Genomic DNA, 21,603 nt, shown 5'->3' on the forward strand with positions numbered 1-21,603 from the left:
GGTGTGATCGTGTCCCAGCCTAATATAAGATATGCGATTTGAGAACCTCTTATTCGCTCACTCACCTGACGAAGGGGATAATCTCCGAAAGCTTGTGATTTTCAAATAAAACTGTTGGACTATAACCTGGTGTTGTAAGATTCCATACATTTATCTATATCTTGCATTACGAGCATTTCAATCATCTAATCTTATTTCTCTCACGTTATTTCTTCAAACAATTTGTTCTCAGCTCTTCTTGTTCATGTAGGCCAAAGCCTTCAGTGAAGCCAAAGGGTACACAAGGAGTGGTACCTGCTCCAAAGATGTGGCAACTGGCATCTCTAGCAGGAAAGGACCACAGGGAAAGAAAGGAGAATTAAGCTACAAAGACTTGAAGTTAGGTTAGTTATTTTTATCTAAAGAGTTATTAGGACATGGAATGTCAAACTTTATCCTGACTAGGTTCTTTCAAATAACATCTATTATTGTTCGATAGAATTAAAAAATGTGTCCCTTGTATAATTAATAATTATGTATGTACAGCATTGTACAGATATCAGGGGTTCAATTATTGGCACATAGATATGCTATCTGCTTTGGGGCTTCTCCATTGGACCCAGTTTACTTCTGCTCTGCTCTCAAGCTGGCCCAGGCTTTACATCCTGGGAGACTGCCAGCATCGGTACAATGCACTCGGAGCTCCCAGCAAATAGCTGAACACACATTAGAGATCCCTCACCTTGAAGGTGTACCGCAAGGACAACAACTGTCCATCTATGATTCACCTTTTCTTCCTCAGGCTGTTGTGGTGTGGAATTCCATTCTTCAATCTATTGTCAGTTCTGTTTCTGACAAATGATATCAGATATGAGTAAATAGCTATTTACTGAAAAATTAAAGCACATGCTGTACTTTTTTTTGGTGGCTTGCAGCTGTCACAGAAGTATTTTACCATTGTATTTATATTTTGCATTTTACCATTATTTATTTTGCAGTGATTTAAATATAAAAAGACACACATTGTGCTAATTAAAAGCTCCTAGGGAGTTCTGTTTAGAAAAGGATATGAGCCAGTTCACTTCACAAAAGATCTACTAGGCTCGAGAACATGTCAACATTAAGCCACTGGTCCGACTGTAGGTTTTAACTGTTTAATTTTCTTTCCTTTTGTTATTAGTTCTGTATCTTTGCATTTGTTCTACTTAATTGCAGTTCTCCAAGTTAATGGAAACATACATATTGTACGCCACACTGCAAGGCAGCTTTGTACCACAGAACATACTTTCAGTCTGCCTGTTTTCACTAGAATGAGGATAATCATAATATTGTAATTTTGAAACAAATACTCCCTAAGGAGACTATCAGATGAGACATTAAACCGAGGTCCTGTCCGCCCTCTCAGGTTGATGTAAAAGATCCCACAGCACAATTTGAAGAGGAGCAAGGGAGTTCTCCCCTGTGTCCTGACCAATATTTATCCCTCAACCAACAGCACTAAATAAATGATCAGATAATCAGTTTTAATTACATTTTGTCCGATTTTGCTATGTGAAAATTGGCTGCCACATATCCTGACATTACTACACTTCAAAAGTACTTAATTGGCTACAAAGTGCTTTGGCACGTCCTGAGGTCATGAAAGGCACTATATAAATGCAAAGTTCTTTCTTTCTTTAATTGAGATTTCCATGTGGGATTTCCATATCTCACGTAATATTGCCTCATTTCCTCCACTTCATGCAAATGACAGCATCTTTTCTTGTGCCTGCATTACATCATATTCTATTCAATGTGCATGTAGCTGTGAGAAGGGGGGGAGGGAGAAGAATTGTCTGGTCACTATGCATGTCGACAGTGTAAGTCCATAGAGGAAAATCTCCTCTGGTCAGTATTTACTTTTTGAACAAGTTTTCAAGTCGATTGCAAGTACCAACCAGAGGAAATCTTCCTGAAGACACTTAGGGTGTCCTTATGCATAGCAACCAGAGCAATTCTTCCTCTGTGCTGTTCTCTAAATCTAACTGCTTCCAAATGTAAAAAATACTTTTACAAGAACATTGTTTAGGACTATGATAACAGTACAGAAATCAAATACATTCCACCGAAAATAATGGAGACGTTTGTAAAACAGGTAACCAATGGAAGACAAAATATTTGGGTAGATGATCCGATTTATGTAAAACTCTCCTGTCACCAAGCTGCTGCTTAAAAGATCTGGTTCACAGCACACAACATTTAGCTCTTTTATTACAGGGTTTTATCTGTCCCTGACTGTTGCTGGTCCCCATTAACCTATCAGCCTACAGCTACTTCGCACTCAGCCGAATGGTGCAGAATAGCAGCAAATACAAATCTTGATTTCACAGTTGCTATATGATGCAAAAAAACAAGACCATTAAAAAAAAGAATCCGAAGTCTGCACAACACAGGCCAACGCAAGCCTGTATCCCACTCACTTGGGGTGCCATTAGTACCTAATTATATGGAGCAAATTGTCCTGGCAACCTAGTCACATCAGTCTACTATCAAATTAACTGTGAATAAATGCTGAGTGGATGGATACTGTCCGTCAATTATTCCTCATTTAATTTGCACCTGTTCACAAGTTCCTTCTTGTGGATAGTGCTTTCACCAAGCTTCAGAATATGGTGGTTCCAGTCCCATCAAGGAGGGGTTATCTGATGGTGGACACCGTTCACCCCCTCCCCCCCAGCAGCTCCGCATCAGAAGCAGCAGTCAAGAAATCAGTCCTGTATTTTCGGGGAGCACACAGGAGTATGATCTCTCCAGCTGTTGACCAGATTGGCCCACAAGGGCAGTTAGTAATGGCCCAGAGTTTACTGGAGTGGGGCATCTCGTGGCCTGCCCTGTCAGACTTTTTGCCTCACCTTTCAGCTTGAAAAATTTTCGTGCCATAAATTGCTGCAAGTGCAAGCTGATAACGGCGAGGTCAACAGGGCATCTGGGACCTTGGTGAACGATGGGACCAACAGTCCATCTCCTTAACCATTGAGATTTAAGGATTGAGAAAGAAACAGTGGAACAACAGAGCAGGAAATAGCGTGATTTGGAGGCAAATCAGGTACAGAAGAGAAATAGAGAGGGAGAGAAAGATTGGATTAAGAGAGAGAGAAAAAAGAGACAGAAAGAAAAAATAAGAAAAAGTTTAAGAATTTACTACCTTTCTAGGCCTTGGAGGTTGAGTGGCATTGCAGGAACATAAATCTCCTCATTAAAAGGGTATTTACACTGTTAATTACCAGAAGTACCAGCCCTAACTTTCAGCGGTGAGTTTAATTTGTAATTAATGCACAAATGCAGCAATTTTTTGGAACTCACGAGGTTGATGGCGAGCTGCCATTTTCGCGAGGCTAACGGCAGAGTGGCGCAAATTGTCCAGCAATTTGTGGCGATTCGCAACTCACAGGGTATCTTTTCCTCACCAGAAATTGCTGGACAATTTACACACTAATAATGGCATGCGCATTAAACTCGCCGTTATTTTGCCAGCAAATTCTGGCCCATTAAGTAGAAAACATCTATTTCAAAACATGAAGTGTGACTGAATTAAACCTGTTTCATTTGCTCTACAGCAGCAGGAGTCACACCATCTCTAGGACACATCCTCACGCTTTTCAGGCTTCATGCCAGTGCAAAGAGAACCACCTCGACCTTTTCTTCTAAAGTTTGAAGGGCGTTTTTTTTTAAATCCACTGCCGTTCAGACAGTTGTCAACAGTGCTTTGATCTCCCTGATATGACAGCAGTGTGCAGCCAGTGGTATAACTCAGTAATGCCGACTCAATGCTCCACAGAAAGCACTGGTGTCAAATCAGTACTTGCATTATTACAGCAGCAGGCATTACTTCCCGTGTGTACAAGAAACAAGAACCAAATAACAGGAAACTAGAGATAAAACAAATAAAGACGAAAACCTTGCATTTACATGTAATCTTATCAAGTGTCCCTCAGGAACCTTTAACCCTGCCCCCGCACCCACCCCCCCCCCCCAACTCAGGTATAATGAATTGCTTTAAAATGCAGTCACTTATGTAGACAAACAGTACTGAGATCAATGATCAGCTTATTTGCTTTTGGTTAGGCTGGTCGACAGAGAATGCTGGTCAGACACCAGAAGGATTGTCTGCACTTCGTTAGAAAGGGCCTTCTTAAATTGTTGTTTCTGTATTTCAGGTCAGGGAGAGCAATGTCAATGGTCCAGGCCCGTGTTTGCATCACTAAAACGGGCTTTCTCATCCCAATAGCAGAACCACGGATCCATATTTCCGTGGCTGCATGATTCTACCATCGGGATAAGGATGTGGGGAGTTGGTACATGGATGTCACTCTCCTGCAACAGAAATGCACAATATAAATGCACCTAAATAGTGCGTGGGATCTTTAACACCACTTGAATCAGCACAGCCTGCAAACAGAACCTTGATTGAATATCTCACCCAAAGGATGGCAATGAAACACTCTCCCACGACTGCACTGAAATACCAGCCCAGATTCTGCATCCTGGAGTGAAGCTTGAACACACAGCGTTCTGACTCAGAGGTGAGAATGTTACCCACCAAGCCAAGCTGACACGGATATTAAAGGAGTACTGTTAAGTATGCGTCTTGGAAGCTGAAGGCTCCCTTTAAGCAGTGGAAAAGGTCCCCAGGCAGCAGGGATTGTACGGCAGACTTTGGACTACAAAACAAGCATCCCTGTGAAATTCATCCAACCCTATAATTAATTTTAGACTCATTTCAATGTCTGAATGTTTGCACAGCTATTACCTAAATGTACTAAGCAGAAAGTAGTTTGAGTAAAAACAGGAGATAACACAGAAGTTTGCTGAGTGCCCTGTATATTTTGACAGTGTTTGAGAGCCACATGGCTCCACATTTGGTATATTGGGTAGACCCATCATACTTATGAGATTGTAATGTTTCTTTAAAAAACAAACCTGGGGGAGATACAGAACTTTAAAATAACAAAATACTTAAAATAGTTTCTTTACAGTCGATTCATCGTGCCTGTCATCGCTGAAGGCAAGAAAGACTAACTGGGCATCTGGATTCATTTACAGAAAAGTGAATTTGGAAAGCAACTTTGTTTGTCATAGTCCATAGCTGTACCTCCGCTCAAACAGCTCTCTGCTCCAGCTTAGGGAGGTTGTGGGCTGGTAGTTAGCTTCCTCCAAAATCCGTACCAGCAAATGAATGAAGAAACTTCCCTGCCAATCCACCTGCATGATCTGCCCTTCATGACACACATGCAGTCCATATTAGGACTAACCCTCTCGACCTGGAGGCTGGTCTACTGCCTCCTTGAATATTTTCAGTTTCATCAATTCCTCCTCCCCCCCCCCCCCCCCCCCCATCAGTTTCGTGCAACAGTGCACCTCCCTGAGGTGTTTGCCTCAAACTGATTCAGGGCCTTGTGTGGGAAGGATGTCACTGGACTAGGCCAGCTCTGCCACAGGGCCCAAATTGTGTAATTTACTGACAGCTTTCACCGAAGGCTGCCAACCACCTCTCCTTGCAATGGGCGCTACCAGTAAATACTAAGCATCATCTTTGAAATAGACAGGCCGGTTAAAGGGCACATTTTGCTGCAGGGTAATTTTAGCTCGAGAGAGAGAGAGACATGGCATGCAGCATGAACAAATCCAAACCTACTTCTGTTCAGCATCAGATGCTATAACAACTCAAGGAGGCATTTGCACGTCACTAGTGTTTCATACCAGCTAGAGCACAAATGCAGCTGGCAATTAATGTTATATTGGTTAGATCCTTTTCTTACATATCTTGTTAAGAAAGGGGCCTGAGGTAATGAGATCAAGTACAGGCAATACATAATCACATATTCTGAATCTGATGGTTCCTGTGCTGCTGGAGAAATCTCAAAACTTTATGTTCTAACAAATTATTTTTTTTTAGAAATTTTGCTTGCCGGTTTCCCAATGGCCGAATGGGTTAAAGCACCGCCCAGTGTAGCACTAAAACCACTGAGTCAGATATGGGCACCATCCTGTGTAACATCATGAAATGTTTCTATATTGTGCCTTGTTCATATGAAGTTATAGTTAGTTCATTGTACTGTGAGCTTAAAGTTAAACTCATCAGTCATTTCTAAAATATTTCTTTTATCTTTTTTTTGTTCTGAGTTTGAAGCAATGTAATTCAGTCTGGAGGATAGCTAGCTCAAAGGGAGGAATAAATGGGTCTTTTTCAGGGTGGCAGGCGGTAACTAGTGGGGTACCGCAGGGATCAGTGCTTGGGCCCCAGCTATTCACAATCCATATCAATGATTTGGATGAGGGAACCAAATGCGATATTTCCAAGTTTGCTGACGACACAAAACTAGGTGGGATTGTGAGTTGTGAGGAGGATGCAAAGAGGTTGCAAGGCGATTTAGACAAGTTGAGTGAGTGGGCAAATACATGGCAGATGCAGTATAAAGTGGATAAATGTGAAGTTATCCACTTCGGAAGGAAAAACAGAAAGGCAGAGTATTATTTAAATGGTGATAGATTGGGAAATGTTGATGTACAAAGGGACCTGGGGGTCCTTGGACACCAGTCACTGAAAGCAAACATGCAGGTACAGCAAGCAGTTAGGAAGGCAAATGGTATGTTGACCTTCATTGGAAGAAGATTTGAGTACAGGAGCAAGGATGTCTTACTGCAGTTATACAGGGCATTGGTGAGACCACACCTGGAATATTGTGTGCAGTTTTGATCTCCTTATCTAAGGAAGGATATACTTGCCATAGAGGGAGTGCAGCGAAGCTTCACCAGACTGATTCCTAGGATGTCAGGACTGTCGTATGAAGAGGGATTGGGTCGACTAGGCCCAATTCACTAGAGTTCATCTAGACTATTCACTAGAGTTTCGAAGAATGAGAGGGGATCTCATTGAAACATAAAATTCTGACAGGGCTAGACAGACTGGATGCAGGGAGGATGTTTCCCCTGGCTGGGGGGTCCAGAACGAGGGGTCGGACATTTAGGACTGAGATGAGGAGAAATTTCTTCACTCAGAGAGTGGTGAACCTGTGGAATTCTCTGCCACAGAAGGTTGTGGACGCCAAATCACTGAATATATTTAAGAAGGAGATGGATAGATTTCTAGACACAAAAGGCATCAAGGGGTATGGGGAGAGAGCGGGAATATGGTATTGAGATAGAGGATCAGACATGATCATACTGAATGGCGGAGCAGGCTCGAAGGGCCGAATGGCCTACTCCTGCTCCTATTTTCTATGTTTCTATAAGATGATTTATCTCTCAAGTTATTGGCTGTAAACAAAACCTTATTAGGTCAAGTTTTTCTAGCTAGAACCTTCAGTTTTTGAAGTGATAATGTAGGTAATTTTGCCAGTGTGGGAAAAGAGCTTGTTTTCCGTGATTGCCACAATTATTATAGGGATCTCATTCCGGATGAGATTTCCAAAGGCATTGTTTCAGGCCTGACCTCAAACATCTCTCCAGGCAGTGATGGGGCTGCTATCCACATCCCCATCTACTCAGATGACAGAAATTATTATTACCAGCCCTTTGCAAAAGAACCAGGGGCTTCTTCAAAGAAGTGGGCCTCCATTTTACAGGATTTGAGTGGTACATGTGGGCAGCACCGAGAGTGCTTAGTTCACTCAGTTCAATCTTATTGCTACATCATGAGAATGAAACAGGACTCTGTGGGGCAGAGTCAAGTACCTATGTAAAAGATCACCAAGGGATAGTTTAAAGATTCCATAAACAAAGAACTCAGACTTTGGAACACTTTGGCATTTTCAACTCAGGAAACCAGCAAGTAAAGCATTACAGTCGTACCCCCTTATCTCAAACCCGTTTTATGTTGACATCCCACTTATTTTGACAAAAAAATGAAGTCCCAGACCCTTCTCTGCACATTAATAGCAAATACTTACCATTTAGGTCAACATCAACATAATCTCTGGCATGCTTAATTCGACAATTTTTTTTTAAGTCCCTAAAAGAATTAAACAGCTTTTTTTTATTACAACTTATGTCGACTGGCCCATGTCTTCATGTTGCTGAAACAGGAAGGAGGAGAAATAGAAAGAGTGTGATTGCAACATTGTCACTTTGACTGTAGTCTTTTTGCCTTCGGTCATCCTTTGAGAAGAGGCGGATTATGGCATCTTCCTACAACTCCCGGGATTCTGCTGGGCTCTGGCCAAAGATCTGGCCTGTGGCTAATCATGCCTCTCAAAGAGTGAATGTGTTGGGTGAAGCCTGTGTAAGTTGGACATCTTTTGTCGAGGAAACAGGTTTGATGAAATGGCTTTTTCGCACTCCTTATTTTCTTATTCTTTTATTCAATAGTCCAAGTTTGTTCAATGCAGAAATTTAAAAAAAACAAAAAGATGCTTTTCTGCTAAGCAGGTAATTTTAAATGGAACTTTCTCAACTGTCCAAGTAACTCAACGTGCAATGTAGTTGTAGTGACTGAATACAGTTTATCAACTGAAGCAATGTGCAAAATGCTTTATTTAAAACACCTCTTGCCAGCTGCACCGGTGGTGTGGCAGCAGATACAAATAATGTGGTCACATTAAGGAAAATAAAGAGTAAACACAGCAAGCAGTATAGGCTTAAAATACTGTCACTAGCTCGTAAATCACAAGTATTGCTGACCAATTCAGTAACGTCCTCAGCAACGGTCCTAATCTCCGAGCATTAGCTATATCACCGTAAGCACTGTAGGGCCACAATTGCATAAAAGTTCTGAGAAAGTACAAAAATAATTCAACCTGTGGTTTCACAGCTGTCGTTCTTTATTTTAAGCAGAGTAGGTTAGCTGACTATAAGTAATGGAGTGCACAAGTAAAATAAGTGCACTTGTTTGAGCTGCTCCCTTCATTAATGAGCCAACTGGCTGCTTACAGTTGAGAAAAAAAGTGCAAATGCTGACTATATATCTGAAATAAAAGCAGAAAACATCAGTAATGCACAGCAGGTCTGTCAGAGAAAAGATAGGTCAACATTTCAGTGGAGACTCCATTTTTTTTGTCAGAACTGACCCAGTTCTGATGAAGGGCCTCTAACTGGAATATGAATCTATCTGATCAAATGCTGACAGACCTGCCTGTGCATTTCTAGCATTTTCTGTTTTTTTTGACTGCTTAAAGTAATGGAATCCAGATGGTGTGAACCGAAATGTAATGACATCAGCCAAAACAATCAAAGATTTATATTGTCAAATTCAGTGCTACCCAGAGAGTGGTAATCTTGATAAGTGGATGATTTGTTCCAATTCAATCCAGAGATATTAACAGTTAAAATCTGGACATCTCAAACATCACGTATGATTGACAGGCTAAACTCTTTTTAATGCATCATGAGAAAACCAGTACAGTAGACTTTTTAAAACGCAGCTTCAAGCAGTGAATATGCATATGTTTAAGGTTGACCATTTAATCTGGGTCGACGTACCATGAAGTTACTGTCTACTGTTAAACTAGGTACAGATTTTCCTGCCTTTTTGATAAAAGGATTAAACGCCTTATTTTCACAGGTTCTTGTGACCACCAAATAAAATGGTGAATATATGCAGTTTGTTTAAAATTGGAGATTTTGTACAATGGTATTTCATTAGTAGGAATGACAAAAATGGCAAATCACATCTGTAGTAATGATACATTAACACTACTCAAGCAGCTAACAATACACTTAACCAATATAAGTGACAAAATGTTTGGTAATCCAGCTGTGGAGTGTGCAATATTTATGCAAAATGGCAGAGCAAACAGTTCATAAAGGCCCTGTGTGTGCATATTTGCTTCTGTCACACCCAGACAGGCGGCTGTGGGGTCTTGCCAGGGGCATCACACACAAAATTCAAAGTGTAGCAAACTACACATGGGATGGTAAGATTCTTAGCAGAATGGAGAAACAGAGAGGGAGATCTTTAAATGATGGGAGTGCTAGTAGAAGAGGGCATAAAAAGGCAAATGGGATCATACCCGAGACACTGAATACAAAAAAAAAGGAAGTGATGTTGAATTTGTACAAGACATTGGGGAGGCTATGGTTGGAGTATTGAATCCCACCGAAGGAAGGATATTAGAGACATAGAAAGGCGACGGCCGATCACCAGGGCAACCTGGCAGTGAAAGGAAACTATGCCGATAAGAAACTTCAATATGTAAAATGCACATGGAAGGTTGATATTACATTTTTATTTTAAAATATAAAAATTAAAAGAATGGTATAGTTGTTACAAATTCAGGCCTGCCGAAGACACCTTCACGGGTTCAGTAGTGCCAATCAACTCCTGTAAGAGATCCGAGCAACTTACTTTTATGGAAGTTGCCTCATACTGCCCTATGTCTACTTGTGCAATAGTGTAAGCTGGAGATGAAACAATAATACCCCTTTGTAACCTGGACCAGATATTTGTGTCTTTCGCACATGCACTTTTTCAAACTCTCCAAAGGGTAACTGAACAAAGACATGGTAAGACAAAGCTTGATAGGAATTATTAAGCTGCTTTATTTCACACAGCAAGAGTTATAATCAGATTCACTAAGTTCAACCAGTACAACATGTCCTCATGTAATAATACAAAAAGAATGAATATGCCACACTACCCTAAATCAGTAGGTTGTTTTGATCAATTTAAACTGATTTTATAACTCCTCCCTCCTGCATTGCATCCTTCTTGCAGCATTTTACTGCCTGACTGCCTCACAGCATTCTGTACCAAACAAAAACTGACTGCTTGCGTTTGTTTTTCAGTTCTATCTCTTGCTGCTCACAGCAAGAAAAGGGGATTAAACACATTCCAATACAATGGGTTTGGGGTATTTTTCCAATTACTGGGGCAAGTTAACAAATTGTTTATTATTTACAGTTTACGAGAAAACTGCATTTTAACTGCTTATCGTCTCAGTCAGTTCTTTTTTAAACTTGTCTGAGTACACTATGTATTAAACTTCCAACATTAAAAGTAACTTTTTTCCCAAATCCTTTCTGCAGAAATATGGCCAAAAAAATCCCAAAACATGACAGTGGTATGTCAAAATAGTTGGATCTGGCATATCAACATCTACCAGTGTTAAAAATTAACATCTTCGTCTGTGCTGCACTTCAAACAATTGTGTGGGATTTTATCTGCTTGTGTTCAGTCTTTTCATGCTTCAAATGCATACTCCACAATTGAACAAACGTTTTTCATTTTTATCCTGGTTAAGTGGCTCATTAGGAGCTTGACAAGTTTTAAAAGATTACAATTGCAGGTCCAGAAAACCAAGCCATAAGCTACATACATCAGGAAAGTCCCAAGTTTCATTCCTCGTCTGTCCAATTTAGGTGACATCAGCTGAAGTGGAAGGCAGTGCTGGCAGGAGGAGGAGGGGGAGGAAAATATCAACCAAGATACCCACTACAGATTATCAACTGATCTCTGCTGTAAAGTGTGCGTGTTTGGAGGTCAGATGAGGATAGGATTACATAGAATTACAGCACAGAAACAGGCTATTCGGCCCAACTGGTCCATGCGGGTGTTTATGCTTCACATGAGCTTCCTCCCACTCCTCTTCATCTAACCCTATCAGCAAAATCTTCTATTCCTTCCTCCCTCATGTGTTCATCTAGCTTCCCCTTAAATGACCTATGCTATTCACCTCAACTATTCCTTGTGATAGCAAGTTCCACATTCTAACCACTCTCTGGGTAAAGAAATTTCTCATGAGTTTCCTATTGGATTTATTAGTGACCATCTTATATTTATCGCCCCTAGGTTTGGTCTCCTCCACAAGCGGAAACATCTTTTCTACGTCTACCATATCAAACCCTTTCATAATCTTAAAGATCTCCATCAGGTCACCCCTCAGCCTTCTCTTGACGCCATTCACTACTGAATAGCCAGCTGACATTCGCGGCCTTGGCTAACACATGAAAAATGGTCACTTTATTGAAACTGGTAAGAAAACTGGATAAAGTTTAAAAACATAAGAAATAGGAGCAGGAGTAGACCACATGGCCCCTCGAGCCTGCTCCACCATTCAATAAGATCATGGCTGATCTTCGACCTCAACGCCACTTTTCCACCCAATCCCCATATCCCTTGATTCCTCTAGAGTCCAAAAATATATCTCTCTCAGCCTTGAATATACTCAACAACTGAGCATCCACAGCCCTCTGGGGCGGAGAATTCCGAAGATTCACAACCCTCAGTGAAGAAATTCCTCCTCATCCCAGTCTTAAATGGCCGACCCCTTCTCCTAAGATTAAAAAATGACTGCACATATAATTTACACAATAATGGACATCTTGTGGGACTTTAAGACACTAATCTAATCTTGGGGTCCAGATGATGAACGTAAACTACTTAAGCTGCACTGTCGTTGTTAAGGACACCATCTGAATTTTTTTTATTAGATAACTGCTTTGGTAATCTACTGAGATATATCCATTACCTCCCATGTAACAGTGCTACCAGGAGGCACTGGCTACCCTTTTAACCATCTATTCTCTTAGCTCCTTCCTGCAACACTGAAGTGCAACAGTGTTAGCAAATTTAGCAGGTCAGATAATATAGCAGAATTCAAGAGGGACTAGGTGGACATTTAGCAGAGAAAAGCATTGATGGGTATGAGAGATATTGGATAGCATTTTTCAAACTTTGCGAGAGGCAGATTGACACTGCTATGTTCCTAACACGTTAGAATTGAACCTCAAGATTTTGATCAGAGATATTAATGAAATACCTTCTACTAGCTTTACAAACTCCAAAATATGCGCAACGGTGGAAGTTTAAATTATAGAAATAAAGAATTTTCAAAAGGTTTGTACAAGATGAAGAGGAATTCAGTAATGTATCAGTAGGAACAACTGGATCCATAGCAAAGTCGATAGACAATCACCAATGTGTAAGATCATATTAAAATATGTGAGCAAGTACAGTAAGAACAAAGGAGTCTTCAGCACAAGAGAAAGAGAGAAAGAAAAAGAAAAAATGAAGGAGAGGGCAGGATTGAGGGTTATAGTGATACTTAACAACACTGCTCCATTTTTTTTTCCACAGAAGGTTGGGGAAGGAAATGAATGTTCCTTAAAGCAGAGGATCAACAGGTGTTATAGAATAATCACATGGGTTATAGTCAGAATATATTCGATGGATCACAATGGCTTTTTTTAATCCTAGATTTTCTTTTGCTCTTACTGGAGAGTTTTGCAGCACTGTGACAGGAATTATGCAACCTTAGGCAAAACTACATCTTTCTCTCTCCTCCTCCCAAACTTTGCATTCCTAAGGTATATACAGTAGTTAAGCTGTAACCAACATTCTTCCACACTTTTTAACATCAACTGGTAGAAAGTGTATCTCCCCTAGTATATATCTGTATATCATTTCTAAGTTAATTAAACATTTAATTTACTTCATACCAAGTATCTTAGTTAAATTTCAATTGTGCCGATCCCAAACAATCCTCAGTAATTCAAACCCAAGAATACGGGTGACATCAGCTGTTGGGCAGTAACATCAAATTGTTGGCTTGGTTCAGAAGTACTGCTTTGTAGGACACAGTTTAATTACTACTCCAGTCGCTGCCACTATAATTGGAAGTGTTGCCATGGAGAACAGATAAGAAGGTATTTAGAATTAATTATTTTCATTATTTCCAAATTTAATATATCTATGATCCTTGTGAAGGTATGCTTTTTTTTTAAAAAAAAACATGTTTTGGTTAGATTTTTACAACTACGGAATCAATCCCCTGATTCAACCAGTCTTGCTTCTCCAAGCTGTCTTGGGATCAGGCAGAATGACAGGTTCGACAATGGGCCCAACAAATCTGTGAGGAATTTCATCCCCAATTGCTGGAAGAGTCACTACTCTCCTGGCTGAAGTCACATGATGCAATCTCACCCCTGCCTCAAATCATGTGATATCTGTTCTCTGTTATGACAGCCTTCATGCAAAAAAGGGTAAAAAGTAGCAAGTTGCTATATTTCTCTAATACTCTCTGGAATGTGTAACAGATTGAAGGTAAGGTAATGGTGATAATGTGCTTCAGCTTTGCTCTTGTGGCTCATAATGTGCTATTTCAATCCTCTGATGTGTTGCAGCCGTACATTACACTGGAGACCATGCATTACCCTATTTATATTAATACTATATCACTGAGTAGCAAATATAGGGGACGCAGTGGGTTAGTCCAATCTCCTTTAATCTCTAGGACCTAGTTCAAATGCAGATGACTAATCGGATGACTATCTCCAATCTATGTCACCCTGGAAGTTCTATCTGAAATAAGTTAGTCAGTTCAAATCCAGTTCCTAGTGAGCATTAGCCAAGGCACAAAACAGCATATAATTTACCAGTAATTGGGACTTTCATTCAGAGACATAAGAATGGCTGTGGTGTAAAATTGAAAATTCGCATTCGTGCAGTTGGGGAAAAGGTTGTTCTTCTGAGATTGAGGTTGAGGTTGAGGTTGATGTAGAGATTAAGATTCATTGTTGCGGCAGGGTAGAGGTAGCTTTACTCATACCTATATTATATCTGACCTGAAAATGCTTGATATTGGTGTCAAGAAGTGGGAAAGTATTCCTCACATTGATGAGAGAAGGGGGATGGAGGGAAGGGGGGGGGGGAAGGGAAGAGGGGGGAAGGGGCACTAAGGGAGGGAGGGAGAGAGAGTTCATAGCTCACTTATGGATTTGACATGACTTAGGCTGACACTACAGTGAGTACAGAAAGAGTGAGACATTAAACAGAGGTCCTATCAGGTGGTTTAGGTGGGTGTTTAAGATCCCATGGCAATATTCAACAGGCAGCAATTTTTTTCCAGAGCCCGTTCAACATTCTTCCTTCAATCAACACTAACAAAATCAGATTAACTAGTTATTCATCTCCTTCCTGTTGTAGAACGTACCTGTGCACAAAATGGTTACTGCTTTGCTATCTGCAACACCTTTCAAAGTAAGGTGCTTTAAGATGTTTCTGAAAGATGTGATATAAACACAAGTCATTCATTCTTAGTTCTATGACTAGATGATTCAATTGTTAAGAGTAAAAAGTCAAAGATCTGTCATCCAAATTCTGACCACCATTCAGTACAAACAATAAAACATCACCAATAAAGCTACCCAACAATAAGGAAGTAGTTCCCATCCAGAACTTGAACATGTAATCAAGCTGAAAGTCCAGCGCACTACTGAGAGGTGTTGCCCATTGGATGAGACATCAAACTGAAGCCAGTGGGCCACAGGACATGAAATATACCAGCACACTATTCAAAGAAGTACAGGGAGGCCTCCTTGTTAATTAGCTCTCCTCCAATCAAAAACAGAATAATTGATCATTCATCCAACTGCTGGTTGTAGAATCACCAAGGCAAAATTGCTGCTACATTTGCCAACACAAGGCACTGAAATTTGTCATGATACGAGATGCTTTATAAATTTAACCGCTACAATTGTAAAACAAAACTGATTAAACAAAATGTTTTTTTTAAGTTTCAAACATGTAGGAGCACTGCAACACTATGTGATCACCTCATCTAATTGTTCTCAAGAATTCGTTCCTCAATTTCTATTTTTTGCCCATTTTGGGGTGTAATAAAGGGAAAATCAGCATGGCTTAGCAACCCCACAATGAATATTAAAATATTCTACTTGAAATAATTATTTAATGGGTAAACTCTAGATAGGATCTGTGTGCTGAAAAGCACCAACTGATATCTGTGGGACACTGCAGCTCTAAACAGGTAAAATACAAATCACTATATTTCAGTGAGTCCTAGTATGTAACATATTTAAAGCATTTACTTAAAAGTCTTGTGCCATTTGCCACTTCATTGAAGAATCGAGTCCAATTCATGGTCTAGCTTTAAAAAGTCATACTATTCTGTGCCTATTAATAATGAGCAGATTACCATTCTTTAAGTGAGCTGGGTTGACCCGTGAACTCTTGATGGAAATTGTCTATCTCACTTCAGATAATGAGCAGAGTTAAAATGTCATAAACCTTAGTCGTATAAAATAAAGATGTTGCATTAGTTAGCTCCTTCAATGGCTCAGCAGGTTAGGCACTGAGTAGCTGAACCATAGATGCCAGGAACATCCTGGGTTTGAACCCCAGCCTGTGCTAAATTAGCTGACCTCAGCCAAGTCCATGATAGGAATGCTGCAACTGGCCCCTGCCCTCCTGGGCTAGGAAGGGGAACATCAGAGGTTTCTCACTGTTTCTGATCACTATCTGCTGGAGTTGTGCACGTGTGGAATTCAGGCGAGGGCAGGATCAGACTCTGCTGTTTGAATAGTCTGTCAAGGTTCAGCATCTAGGCTCACACAATGTGCAAAGGCGAGTTACCAGAGGGCAACCACCACCTGTGGAACTGAACCCTGGCAAGGAATCAACACCTGCAGGAGTAGAGGAAGGATGGGAGACAACTGACATAAAAAAGGAACATATTTTAGAACCCTTTAAAATTGAAAACTGTTATTAGTAAAGAGAAGACTGAGGGATGACCTGATAGAGGTCTTTCAAATTATGAAAGGGTTCGATAGGGTGAACGTAAAGAAGATGTTTCCACTTGTATAAGTGGAAAAGCAGGGAGATTATGCTAGAACTGTATAAAATACTGGTTAGGCCACAGCTTGAGTGCACTGTACAGTTCTGGTCACCACATTACAGGAAAGATGTGTTTGCACTAGAGAGGATACAGAGGAGATTTACAAGGATGTTGCCAGGGCTGGAGAATTTTAGCTATGAGAAAAGATTGGGTAGCCTGGGGTTGTTTTCTTTGGAACAAAGGAGGCTGAAGGGAGATTTAATTGAGGTATATAAAATTATGACAGGACTAGATAACGTGGACAGGGAGGACCTATTTCCCTTAGCAGAGGGGTCAGTGACCAGGGGGCATAGATTTAAAATAATTGGTAGAAGGATTAAAGGGAAGCTGAGGAGAAATTTTTTCATCCAGAGGGTGGTGGCAGTCTGGATCTCATTGCCTGAAAGGGTGGTAGAGGCAGAAATGCTGAACTCATTTAAAAAGTACTTGGATGTGCACTTGAAGTGCCATAACCTACAGGGCTACGGACCAAGTATTGGAAAGTGGGATTAAGCTGGATAGCTCTTTTTTGGCCGGCACAGACACAATGGGCCGAATGGCCTCCTTCTGTGCCGTAACTTTCTATGATTCTATGATTATGGGGGAATTCAAAACTAGGGGACATAAATATAAGATAGCCACTAATAAATCCAATAAGGAATTCAGGAGAATATGGAACTCGCTATCACATGGAGTAGTTGAGGCGAAAAGATTGATGCATGTGAGGGAAAGCTAGATAAGTACATGAGAAATTAATAGAAGGATATATTCAAAGGGTGAGATGAAGTAAGGTGGGAGGAGGCCTGTGTGGAGCATAAACACCGGCATTGGCCTGTTGGGCCGAATGGCCTGTTTCTGTGCTGTAATTTCTATATTATTCTATGTAATTAGTAACATTAAGAACAGCAAGCTTCAAGAAAGAAATGTATCCCTGTGGTAAAGGGGATTGGGAAATTGTACATTTGATTCCTCATGCCACCAGGTTGTCCAAGTTGGAAGGCTGGGGAAGTCAAAAAATTGTTGCATGCTTCCTAGCAGCCTGCTCAAAACATGCAGGTGTCCATCACCTTGGTTACAGACAGAATATAGTACAGGAAGACATGGATAATTGGTGAGGTTAAAAAATAAATCCCTGTTGCTGTATCTTGATATGCCACAATGAGGGAATTGTAGCAGAGGCAAAAAATGGTTTATCAGCAGTTTGGCACAGACATTATGAAAGTGTGACAGGTGTTTCAGCTGTGAAAGTGTTGTGGAACTTTAGGGAATTAAAAGTACCAAAGAGCAGCTCTTCCAAAAGTGTTTAAATACAGTGGTAACAGTGTGACAGACAGTTAACCACACTGTGTTGTATTTCATTGAGCTAAATGAAGGGTCGTTTTGCAACTTTGGAACTAGAAGGGCCAACTACAATGTGGTTCTTATATGATGTGCCTAAATACTCAGGGAAAAATGCAAATAAGCCCTACCACACTGGAGGGTGTAGGAAAGGAATTCTTCATAGATTGATAAAATCATAACCCAGTTTCCACAAAGATTGGATATTAAAAATTAGGTAGAAATCTGGGCAATGCCTGAACTTCTACTAATCTGAATCAACCCTCTCACATTAATCTGGCAGAACCAATTTAATCAGGAATCAGCACATTCATCTCCCTGGACTAAAGCCTTTGCCATGTACAGGATTTAGACCTGGTCAGCCACGGGTTTAAAAATGCACCACCTGTGAGGCAGAATCGGAAAATATTTCTCAAACAACATAATGTTCATAATATATATCTTGTACAGTTTTCAACCTCCTAGGCAAGCATTTATATTAACCAGTGGCTGATTTACATGGCTGAGATCTAAAATATTATAATGTAAACCATACTATCAGGGCCTTTATGTAGAAAGAGCGTCTTTTCAAAGTTGTTTGTGAAATGTGTAGTTATGACGAATAATATACATGATTTAGTCAAATCTAAACTGCATACATGCAGTAAACAAAATCTAAATCATATATGCATAGCAAATGAAAATATTCTTTTTTTTTTTTAAAAGAGGGTGTCAAAATAGAAGGCAAAACAATAACGAGAAACCAGGTAATTCAACCAAACACAGAGTATTTAAATTTTTTAAGTAATTTGGCCAATAGGTGGCAAATACAATTCAACGTGGCTAATTATAAAACAACTACCATGGCAGCAAGGAACCAAAAGAGGGACTGTGTGTTAAATGGAACAGTGGCCTGGATCTAGGAGTTATGCTGGATAAATCTATGAAACCATCAGCAGACTGATTCCTTCCCCACATTACAACAGTGACTATACTTCACAAGTACTTAACTGGCTGTAAAGAACTTTGGGATGTCCTGAGGTCATGAAAGATGCTATATAAATGCAAGTCTTTCTTTCTTTTCTTTCCACCTGAAATCTTTTTGCCTACAGGCTAACAGAGCTGTCGAATCAGTTACCATGAAAAAGTGAAGCAGGTTCAAGAATTGGAACAATTTCTGGAGAGAGAATGGATTGAGTATTAAGGTAAGAAAGTGGATAGGTGGTCAATCTGTCAAAAAGGGATGGGTTTGTTTGAGCCTCATGGCCTATTGCTAAAAGTCCACATATTACATTAGTATGTAAATGAAGGCCAGACCACATGATGAGAGAGGATCAGATGATTCCAGATGAGTTATAGTACCCATAATCTCAGGAAGCACTGAGCTCATGTACAACTTTGAAAGATAAAGAAAAATCAAGATCATGGCCATCAGAAAGAGACACAAGATAGCAAAATGATTGATTAAAAAGAACGTTTATTTCGAACAGAGATAACTATTACAGTAAATAGAAAAGTGTATGGATGATAAAAAAATCACTATGAAACTGGTAACCTTAAAATGCCAACACAGATCCACAAGAAATACTTAAATACAATGTTACATCAAAGTGCTGAAGTATGGTTGTATAATCAATGCAACAAAGTTCAAAACATGAAACTCTGAAAGGCGACTATGAAACAAGATCAATTAGATAATCAATGTGAATGTGAATCAAATTGGAACACACTGTACATTTCACATATTTCAAAATTTCACATCACTCTCCGAGCAGTATCGGGAGAAATCCTTGGTAGATGGACCCTTTACCAACAGCAGCCTCAAAATAAGCTGCACATCAGCTACAGGGAGGCACCTGAACATTCTCAAAACCCCTTTCAGCTGCTTCAAAGAAGCTCTGAATGGTTATGTCCTAGAGTGGGAAGGAAGACTGATGAAGTCTCATCAGGGTGTGTATCACATTATCCAGAAAAGGCAAAGTTATGTGACAACCAAGCCTGGTAATGCAGAACATTTTTTCATAGTACCTGTGTCCTATTAATAGGGTTGCAGTCACCATATTTAGCCTCTGACATATGGATCTAAGCCATCCTTTCTACCCTCAATGGAAATTGGGAGGGGTGGGGAAGGGCCAAGAAGCGATAGCACCTGGTTGCCCTGAACGATGTATCTCTCTTGCTTATGTTGATCCTGTGGGCGTATCAGAGAGATGCCTTTTAACTAGCTGCCGGTTGTCCACGTGGACTTCACTACATGTTCTTGGTCTCCACACCTTCCTTACCCACACCAGGTTTCTTGTAATGGGTGGACTCCTCTTCCTTAGAGATCACAATGGCTTATCGTTATTCTGATCCTGAGGGCATTTAACTGGAGGAATTATCTGTGGAGATAGAAAGACAAGACTTTTGTTCAATTATGATCTAAACTGGAAGCTGACATAACAACAAGAATTTGGCAGAAGTTTTAACATGAAAACAGACTGTGTTGAATTTATGCAAAAGTAAGTATGATCAAGAACATTCACATTTGCAATAAAAGACCTTGCATATATTGTTGCAATGCTCATTCTACAATGTGCAATGGCAAGAGTGCAGACTTTGAAGTAAGAACATCAGATTGATAAAACAAAGGAACACTCACCAGAATCACTGGAGTTAGAAGTAGCAGCAGCTCCAGTTTGGATTGTCGTTCTTTTTTTGTTAGTTTTTTCAATGCTACATTATGATTCCATGAAGTCCTCAATGGTTCAAAGACCTTTACAAGCTGTGTTGACTTTTGCATCACTAATGTTTCCAACCATACTATCTCAACAAAGAATAGCTTGTTTTTGCTTTGAGACACACTAGTAATTTGGTGAATTGTTTCTTGAAAATACGCAAAGTCAACTTATGTTGCTGCTACGAATAAGGTGTGCCCACTATGGGCTGAATTCTGAGGCCTCCCGCCCAACAAAAATGGAGGAATAGCACCCCAAAGACAGTGTGGAATGACTTATTATCCTATTCCCACCATCAATTGGCCACTGCAATGTCCCCCTCGGGTGTACTGCCCTCGAGTCAGGTGGTGGACCCCCATAGAGGTCCTATCATGTACATTGGACCACAATTGGCTTCTTAGAATAGAACTAGCCAGAGCATATGACGTGCACGCTCTGACCACTTTCACCAGTGTTAGAGCCGAAGAGTCTCTGGAAAGTTAAGTTTCACATTGGGCCAGAATTTAATGTCAAAATAATGGTGAGGCTAACGTTATTTAGGCGCAAATCACACAGCAACTCTAGGCGAGGGCAGATGCGCGGTTAAACGGGAAAATCCAGAAGTTGCTGTCCGAGATGCACCGCTCCACCATTAGCTTCCCGAAAACTGCATCTCACTGTCCAACTCACCATTGAAACGCATTGAACGGCGTGAAGTTCCTGTATTTACTTGGTAGATACGAACTAAACTCACCACAGAAAGGTAGGGTTTGTCCATTTCAGTCTAAGTACCTTTTATAATGGCGTGATAAATCTTAATTACTGTCTGTCAACCTCTCTGGCACTGAAAATTAACTTTTACAAGTGTGGAGTCTCATTCCCTCAGCTTTCAATTATTGTTGGAAATTTTTTTTAAATTACATTTTTGTTCAACTTTTTCTTTCTGTCTCTTTTTTCCCTCTCTCTTAATTCAATCTTTCTTTCCCTCTCTTTATTTCGCTTTCTGATTTAACATCGAATTCACT

The 21,603-nt window shown here is 40.3% G+C and overlaps 2 protein-coding genes across 2 annotated transcripts in view; both read right to left on the reverse strand.

Annotated features, from left to right (window-relative positions):
• camk1da (calcium/calmodulin-dependent protein kinase 1Da) overlaps nucleotides 1–21,603 on the reverse strand; it is a 354,041-nt gene that overhangs the window by 317,137 nt on the left and 15,301 nt on the right. The window lies entirely within an intron of this gene.
• The window catches only part of cdc123 (cell division cycle 123 homolog (S. cerevisiae)), a 64,126-nt gene continuing 61,930 nt past the window's right edge, over nucleotides 19,408–21,603 (reverse strand). Inside the window, exon 13 of the mRNA XM_068005085.1 lies at nucleotides 19,408–20,263. Within this exon, the coding sequence (XP_067861186.1) occupies nucleotides 20,210–20,263 (54 nt within the window). The 3' untranslated portion in view covers nucleotides 19,408–20,209. The remainder of the gene's footprint in view (nucleotides 20,264–21,603) is intronic.

Source organism: Heptranchias perlo, chromosome 24 (assembly GCF_035084215.1).
Source record: "Heptranchias perlo isolate sHepPer1 chromosome 24, sHepPer1.hap1, whole genome shotgun sequence".
Lineage (NCBI taxonomy): Eukaryota > Metazoa > Chordata > Chondrichthyes > Hexanchiformes > Hexanchidae > Heptranchias > Heptranchias perlo.